The sequence below is a fragment of the Tasmannia lanceolata genome, unplaced genomic scaffold (genome assembly GCF_043159265.1).
Source record: "Tasmannia lanceolata isolate RefF3 unplaced genomic scaffold, GAP_Taslan_0.1 ptg000006l, whole genome shotgun sequence".
In the NCBI taxonomy this organism is placed as follows: domain Eukaryota; kingdom Viridiplantae; phylum Streptophyta; class Magnoliopsida; order Canellales; family Winteraceae; genus Tasmannia; species Tasmannia lanceolata.
The window spans coordinates 12267192-12276676 of NW_027518683.1; the positions used below are offsets into that span (position 1 = coordinate 12267192).

The 9485-nt window shown below is 39.2% G+C and overlaps 1 protein-coding gene across 1 annotated transcript; it reads right to left on the reverse strand.

The window, feature by feature from the left end:
• Nucleotides 1-6319: 6319 nt before the first annotated feature.
• On the reverse strand, nt 6320-7672 carry LOC143879723 (nifU-like protein 3, chloroplastic). The gene is made up of 3 exons (XM_077382245.1): nt 7366-7672; nt 7161-7278; nt 6320-6805 (listed from the first exon to the last, which is right to left on the reverse strand). Exons 1-3 carry the CDS (start codon nt 7480-7482, stop codon nt 6432-6434), a joined length of 609 nt encoding a protein of 202 aa, XP_077238360.1. The 5' UTR covers nt 7483-7672; the 3' UTR covers nt 6320-6431.
• Nucleotides 7673-9485: the final 1813 nt, after the last annotated feature.

Genomic DNA, 9485 nt, shown 5'->3' on the forward strand with positions numbered 1-9485 from the left:
CCGAGGCATTAACCCAAAACAAGCCCGACCTGAGTCAGGGTCTAAAAAAATGAACCCTGACCCTCCCTCAGGGTTAGAAAATCCAACCCTGACCCTGTTCAGGCTCAGGGCAGGTCAGGGCTGACAGGGCCAAACTTGCACCCCTAAGTAGAACTGTCCATTTTCCCTGGTTATATTTTTAAATAGAGAAACGGTTTCTACGCACTAGCTTAAAATACAGTGGGGGCCCACATTGTTTGGGTGATCCAAAGCATTCATTTGATGGTTCTCATATATATAGGGTGTCCACAAAAAATCAGCTCCATAGGATCATCCTAACCCTACGATTTGTGAAGGTACACCCAAACAATATGGGCCCTCATTGTATTTTAAGCTAGTGTGTAGATAATTTATCTACACTTGTGTGTAGAAACCGTTTTCTCTTTTAAATAATCTACGATTCAGTTAAGTTCAAAAGGTATTTTCATATTTTGCTACCATCCAATCGGACCCGAGACACTAATGATCCCACAACTTGTATCTATGTCCCACGCATTTAGATTCGGATTCTTTGGGTTTGATGGGACCGGACCTGATGCAACAATCAATGGCCTCGAAATGCATAACTAAAAGCAAAATCGTTAGCAATCCAAATAGAGGAAAAATTCATTGACCAATTAACAATTAGTATCTCCTAATCAAATAATTACTCTAACCTAATTGACATGATTATTTAAGACTCCGGTCCATCCTTGATCGGCCCCACCAAATGAATGCTTAAAATTATTAAACTGCGCCCAAATGTGGGACAACGATCGGCTCCAACCATCTCAAAACACTACTATAATTTTCCTTGTGAATTATGCTAAAATAATTTCAAATGGGTTAAAAGAGTAACATTAGAATTAGGCTTTCTAAAGTTAAGCAAAGAGTCATGAAAATGACAATGGGATGAAATTTGACAAAAAGTACAAATTGCCCATTAACACCCTCTCTCTAGTCTCTAGTCTCTAGTCTCTACCCTCTTCCACCCACATCTCATCATACACCACCAAAACCAGACAAGAGTTAGAGGGGTCTTGATTTGGCTCTTTTAAGATGTGGGCCCCACACAAAAAAGAAGAAGATGAGGATGGAACATGATGGTATCATCTTAACCAAACAAACCCCTTTCCCTTCTGCCCACGTGCATTGCACGTGACACCTACCATCTATATATAACCAGTAGCCCAGTAGTAAAACATATGCACCCCCAGAACACCCAAAAATGTGAAAAAACACTAGGTTAAAAAAGAAGAAAGGAAGCCCTATGCCCCTATCTATATATATATATATATATATATAGAGATACAAGGTAAGAAAAAGAAAAAAAAGAAGCACCTTCAGATTCATTCATGAGATGTGTAATATTTTAAGGAAAAGGTGAAACATGTGGTTGGGATTTTTCTTTTTATGGGTAGCGTGGATTTCCATGTATAGGGAGAGGGTGTTTGCAGGCACGTGTCAGTCCTGTCAGAATATTAGCTGGTGATTACTGATAAGGGTTCTTTTCTATGTGCCCTAATCGAGATTAGGGATTTCGACGATGATGACGATGGGGGGCGGGATGGGCCCCACTGATTTAGGGCTGCGCCTTCACCGGGCAACAACGCGTGCTTCACTGCAATCCAATCCACTCCTGACTATTTTGAAAGATGCCCTCAGGTTTTTGTCTTCTTTTGTCACCCTCGTGTGTTTCAGCGAAAATTTTATTTCCAAAAATACCCCTTATCTTTGGGAGATTTAACGATATTTCCTTCTCTCTTTCAACAGGGTTAATTCTTAATTGTACTTATCCGTACTACAAGAAAGGGAGATATCTATTTCTGCTCACCCTCTGTTTTATTAACGGCCCTCCTCTTTTATTTTACTTCTTCTGTATATTGATGATTGATACTGCCTACTGGGTAGGCTTTTGGTAATTGTAAGTCTGTAATAACCTCTTGTAGCCCATTAGAATGTGTAAAATAAAGAGATCTACTGCTATTTGCACTCCCACTTTTTTTTTATAACGAGACAAACTCACCTTCTTTCAGTAAAGCATGCATAACATTTGACATCATGATCGAGATTATCACATTGATTATATGCAAATATTTTTTAGAGGCATCCAAGAGGCCCTAAAAGTGTAATATTTTGGGATTGATTAGTCAATCAAGAATTGGGTTTCGATGGACAGCTTAGCCCGATTACTTAAAGGTCCGGATCACTAAAAAAAATTTTAGGCATTACTCAGGTCATTATACTCTGAGTGGGTTGACTCAGGACCAACCCAACAACTTTTTCTCCTATGACTACAAAAATTCTTAATAAAGTGTCAAAATATAGGAAAAAAAAAAGAAAAACGAAAAGCCCAAATAAAGGACTAGTTTGGGCATGTAGTTTAATTGGATTTTGGGAGCTATTTGTGCTCAAACATGCAATTTAATTAGATTTTGGGTGCAATTAATTAGATTACAATTTACACTTAAGTGAGACCTACAATCCACCAGATTGCACACCCTAAACTAGCCATAATTCTTAATGGGATTTGATAGTTTGAGTCAAGATCAGATGAAAAGCCAATAGTCAACTGAGTCCGAGTGAAGTTTAATTTGAGCTTGTAAATCTCAGTATTTTGGACAGTTTGCCGATGCAATCTGATGTGACTTAGACTGATGTTTTTCTTTAATTACCTTAAGAATCAATAACATGGGGAGGTGCATTGCTTGAGTACAAGATAAAAATTGTACACGAAAAGGACTAGATTCTTATAGCTCTGTTCACTTGCGTTCCCGGGAAAGCAAATCCCTGGAAAACAGCCTCTTTTGTCCCTGACAAGACAGAATTCTGGTGTTCACTTGCTTTCCTGAGAAAGTAACAAGCTCAGGTGGAAAATGTCAAATAATGACATAAAAATTACCAAAAATGATGTGCAAATGTCTCTTTTCTCACAAGTGTGGGAAATCAAATCCCACTATTTTGGTCGGATTTACTTTCTCGGAAAAACTAGTGAAAAAAGGTGGGCAAGCAGTTTCTCGGGAAACCTTTTCCTACACAGTTTCTGCTCACGTGAACAGGCGCGGAAAACCTTTTCCTACACAATTTCCCTGGATTTCTTTTCCTAAAGCCACGTGAGATTCCCGGAAAACCTTTTCTTTTCCTTTTCCCGGGAAAACAAGTGAACAGAGCCCGTAGAGAAGACTTTTAAAACAATAAGAAATGGTAGCCCCTCCAAGAGAAAAGGAAGATCGAAAAACCCCCATAGAAAAATCAGAAAGTTTTTTCTATTGCTGACATTAAATAGAGATGTGCAGTAAGCCATGTTACCCAAACAATATGATGGGATTTTCAGCACGCATAAACGAGTATGAGACAAAACAAGGCATGCCCACATAAAACCAATTACGAAAAGGCCTGGCTCATGTGACTGGTGTGGATTTCACCGGATGAGAACTGAAAAAGCTTCGGATTTTTAATTAATTAACGACAGGTATGTTTTGGCCTGCTAGCTTTTGGAAGAAAGTGATATGTGGGAAGTTTCCTTTTCCTTTTCTTCTTTTACAATTAAAATTTCATTATTTTTTCGAAAAAAATAGTAGACCTAAATGTTATTCAGAATTCAACTATGATCAGAGCAAACTCATCTGAACATCAGAACAGGAGACTCACGAGGGTTCCTTACGCTTGGGCCATAGCAATGTGACTGAACCAGGGATGCAGATGCTAATAGTATGATTTAGTCGCCTTTGCAATTTGCAAAATAACATTTCTAAAATCCTGAAACTGTGTTCCATTTAGTATGGAAACTCTCAGATAAACTCTGATGACTAAAAATTGCACTTGAGAAAACTCTTAGTTCCTAATATTATTCTTAAGGAATTTCACAGCTAACAGTTGAGATAAGTAACATATATAGGAATAACATTTTTTTTAAGCCTGCTACACCCAATAATATATATAGGAATAACATTGTTCATCATATTTTGGAGGAAGCACCATTGCCAATTGATTCTGTGGAACTCAAAGAACACAGCAGCCCCATCGTTTTAATGGAAATTCTTGTTTTTGTTGCCCACCCACTAGGTTTCCCGCTTCAAAGAATTTGAACCTCCATGTCAATAAAGCACAACAAAATGGCTTGCCAGGATCCATCTCAATTCTCAAATCATAACCAAGAACAGGATTGCCCACAACTCTCATCAAACAAACCTCGACTTTTTTTTTGGCTACAAAAGAAGAAAAACAGACCCCCATGCTATGCAGCAACCAGAAAACAAGGTGAGGAGAAGAAATAGAGCCCAAAGACACCTAGAAAGACCACCAGGAAAAGGAAAGAAACAGAAGCCACACTAGTTGAAATGGAATTTTGTGACAGACCAACCAAATCTTTCCAGAGGATCTAACAATCCTGACTAGTTTAAGGAGCGATGGAGGGAGCACGGATTCAATGAATTGGAAAAATTATCATTAGCTCTCTCTTCCTCCTAAAAGATGTGGCTGATTTTCTTAGAGGAAGTCATGCATAGGTTTTATATTTCCCCATTAAACTGACAGCATACCATGGTACATGATCATGTCCTTCACTACGATAGACTAGCCACACAATACAAATAGGAACTTCTTTATACCCCCTCTTTTAAGATCTAGATAACCCACAAGGCTGCAAATAATTCTTCTGTTGAATTTGATGCCTCACCCATGGGGAAACAATACCCAAATATGAAATCACCCAATGAACCACCACCGACTGCAGCACCGTGTTGCATATCGATGCACTATCTGTGTTTTATTTTAACCATCCCATGTCTGGAGGAAACCAATTTATCGGGATGATTTTGGAGTGGGGAGGAAGAGGACCCATAAATGAAATATGAAATCACCGCATGACTTTGTTACCACCTACAGCACCCTGGTTTGGTTCATACCTTGTGGATCAGTCCATGGGGCGTACTTGCTCCTTGGATGACCAAGCCTTTGTGCTTGGCGGACTTGTGCGTGGCATCGTCATGACTCGTACTGGATGGACTTTGCATTGGGCTTCAAGGCTTGATGTTCGATGTACTCGAGATGTTGGCTAATCACGAGAGTGGGTTCAGAGTTGGTCTCAGCAAGTCTAAGCTCAGTAGCTCGATGAATGGTTTGGTGGCCGTGAGCAAAGTATCTAGAAGTGCATTCAAGATCTTAGCCAAGTAGCCTGTTGAACAGCTTAGAGATTGTGTGCACATATAAAGCATCAAGAGGTGTAGGTGTGTAGGGCCTTCAGAGCCTTGCACAACTAAAGACTGGTCTTAGCATACGCATATGTTGAGGCACCGCACGGGTTATCCCGCTGCTAAAACAAGAGGCCCGTGACATTCTTGATGAACTGAGTTTGTTTTTAGCCATCCCGGCTCTAGAGGAAACCAATTTACTGGGATGATTTTGGGTATGGGAAGAGGACCACTAAAACCTCTTGTGTGAAAGACTTCACTTGTCAATTTCTTTACTAGGAAATCTGAACAATCCTTGCATGGTGAGGAAGAAAAGATTGTTACAAATAGTTGCAAAGTGCCAACCATGGAGAACTTGTATCCGTGCAATGTTCAGAATTTGTGGTGGCTGATATCATCATACAATCCGAGATATCTCACATTTGAGTTGTAAAAAATCTCACAAGTTCTAATATGTAATGTGATATTTTCCTTTTGCATCTTGAAAGATTTTGTTATATAGATCAAAAGAAATTTTATCTAAACTGAGGAGAAAAAACAGAATTTTTTTTCCATCATTTAAAAGAAAACTGAAGAGAATCAACACTGTAGAGACCTGCTCAATGCTGCACCAATTTGGAAAGGGCATGGGTTTATTATAGCAGGCACTCCTCATGAGACCCTATATAGCTCCAAAGCCTACCATATCACAAAATTTCCAACAGAAATAACTTGGCTTGGAATACCCATCTGGTGATGGTCAATTTTGTTTAAAATCCAACTAGCAACATTAAAAAATTCATTGTCTGGCGATCATTTTAGTCAGCAATCTACAGAGATGCATATTCTTATGTTTATGCTTTGCAAACAAACATTTTCTTATTATAAAAATCCTGGGAAATCAGAATTGATTACCGCATATGGCAAGTCTGTATGCTAATTTTCTTTCATGTTTCAAATATTCTACATTTCAGGCAGAATGGACAGATAACAATGAGTTATACTATACTTGAAACTGTGAACTCAAAATCTCATGGTTTCAACATAGCATCTTCCAACTTCTGAAACAACCAATTACTCATCATTTATACTACTTCAACACAACTGATATTCGGGCCGGGCTGAAGAAGCCCAAAGCATGAAGTAGTTAAAACAATAAGGCTGGAAGTTAGCATTCACTGAAACAAAGAAACCAGAGGATGCATGGTATGACTGAAAAGCAACCAAACTATATTAAGTGATCTAGAAGAGAATGACCAATGGTAAGTGCAAGTGACTTGATTGAATATCAAATTGGGTGAAGCATTTTCTAACCTTTTCCACATTTTCTTCATTGAGCTCAAGCCCAGTCTCAGTGTCGAGGATCTGCTCAACTGCCTGAATTTCAGGAATCTTATCCATGAGGCGAGTTTCGATCCCCATCTTCAACGTCATTGTTGAGCTTGGACATGACCCACATGCCCCTTGTAGCTTCAACACCACAACAAGGCCATCAATCTCATGAAGAACTACATTCCCTCCATCAGCCATCAAGCCCGGACGCACTTCCTCCAATACTCTTTCAACATTCTCTTCTGTTAGTGGCAAAACACAACTGGGGGGGGCCACAGCAGCTCCTTCAACATCATAAACCAAGCAAACAGCCATGAAGCCAGTTAATGTCATAACCAATAACTGTTGATTGAACCATCTGCTCTATCTCAATTCAATCAAATCAATATGGATTCCTTTCATCTAGAAAGGCTACTTACTTTTTTCATGAAATTCTCTAACTATTCAAAGTATAATTCTCAAAAAGTTCAGAACATTAGTTGATATATCTACAGAAATTAAACCCTTCATGGTTTTGTCCATGTAATCTTTTCTCATGATTTTAATTTTTCTATACTAACCAACCGTACCCAAAAGCAAACATATAATGAAATACCAAAAAACACAAACAGAAAAATGATGAGATTTCAATCCAATTACCCACTCGACTTCTCCTCCTCCGACTCAAACGGATGCCAAAAAAATGTCTGATATCAAATTGACCTCTGCAAAAAGTATTCTGTTTGGACGAAATAAGGCTGCATTCTGAAACAGAATTCTGCCCAAGAAAACAATAGTTCAATGAGATTAATTCCTCTAAGATGGTAACACAAAAGGCTGAACATTGAATTGAAAAATTAATTACCCTAAGGAGTGGAAAATGAGCAACTGAGAATAGTTCAGATGAAGGCGAATATTGGGTAATTGTTGCAGTTCTAGCTGTTGCTTTTAGGCCTTGCATTTGGGTTGAAAATAAACTCATTTTCTTCTCCTAGTCAAGGAAATCCATTGGAGAAGGTGGTAAACAGAGAGTTTCAGACTTCAGTTATATGGGTTCTGAATCTTTCCTCAGAATCTGGTTCAGAAAAGTGAAGATAGAATGGTTTTGGTTGGCTGATGATAAACCGTTCTGATTCTTTTTGGAATAACATTAGATCCTCTGTCGTGTTGTGGATAGAATCCAAGCCCTTAAAAACTGAGCGAGGAAGGAAAGAAAATTAAGTAGTGTGGGAGTGATATTATGAGATGCACCTATTATGAGACACTAATAAGACACGTTGTGTCTGCGCTTAAGTAGAGTGGGAGTGATATTATGAGATGCACCTATTATGAGACACTTCAACGGCATATCAGCTTGATCCAAACCGTACATCTAGTTGGACCCATGGACATGTTTGATATTACTAATCGCAATCATGTGACGATCCTAACCGTTGATGTGACTCGATTGAGTTAGAGCAAAACTAGACATTTTGGTTTTCTTTTGCTTCTTTTGGACCTCACAGCAATGTCACTAGCAATAAGTGGCACCTTCATGGACTAGTGGCCTCTCTCCACGCACCTCTGTTCACGTAGATAGCCACATGCCATATAAAAACATAAACATAAGAACCCGCATGGAAAATAAAAATAAAGAAGGGCTCATTAGGCCATCCAGATGGCAAAAGACTCTAGAACTATGGCAGAGGAGGCATGATCAACTGGCAGCACTGCGAGCCCACACATATCAAGGTGGTCATAATCCCTACTCAATTAACCCAAAGAAAATCCAAAATAATAGGGAAATGATATTTTCACCCCCCCCTTTTCGTCTTTGGCCACACCCCTTCTAGTCTATTTAGGACTACTCTTTTTACGCTAGAAGGGGTGTTGCCCAAGGATGAAAAGGAGGTGAAAATATCACTTCCCAAAAAATATTAATGTTTGGCTAGTCAAGTCCCTACTCAATTATCTCAAAAAATATAATAGGATCAGTGGTAACCTCCTCCCTTTTTCTTTTTTTGAACGGCAAAGAATTTTATTAGTGCAAACTAAAAAATCAAGGGTCGAAATGATCAAAATTCAACAAAACAAGACCACGAGAATACAACTCGAGTGGGAAGGAAATCAAATGCCTCCAACTCTAACCATGAGCACCCTTCCCTAGCTAACCTACAGGCCTCAGAATTAGCCGACCTCCTAACATGGTGAAATGATATACCAACCACTCAGTCAGACGTTTCATCCATCTACGGAGCAAACCTCCAAGGAGGAGATGATGAACCCTCCAAACCACTTAATCCCATTTGAAGAATCATCCTCCACTCTAATATTGTTTAACCCATGTTACTCCAACATCAATATTCCATTGTGCACTGGCCGCATCTCGGCCTCATTTGAGTCGGCTACCTCTAATTACTTACTACACTCATCAGCCTTCACCGTCATCCTCTATACGTACTCCTTACCCTTTAATTAGTACCAAATTATTATCATAGATAAGCAAAGATCAAGGATCCATCAAATTTCAATGTTGAAGATCATCAATCGAATGAGTTTTATTCCCTCCTATCTTCCCTCTTCTAGCATTTTCATTAGATGAGTCTTAGTCTCGTTTACCATATCATTTTCCAAAAAGTAAAAGCAAATCAAATAACACCAAATTCACACCCATAACCGAGTGTATAGTGGTATGGATCATTCATCTAGTAGGTGTTAAAATAAAAAAAAGGCACAGCCCAAAGATCGTAACAATTGGACAATCATATCTCAACCGTTCAATTAATGGACACCAATCTTTTGAACTTGAACAAGATTGTTCGGCCTTGGTCTCGCCCGAAATTAGCCCTTTCACTTTTTTTGTAGGAGTGCAACTCGGATCGGGTTGGGTCATGTTGAGGCCAACCCAAAACCAACCCGAGGACCCATTTACTCAACCCTAACCCAAACCCGACCCGTGTTCCAACCCGACCCAATCTGGAGAACCCTTTTTTTCCAACCTGAACC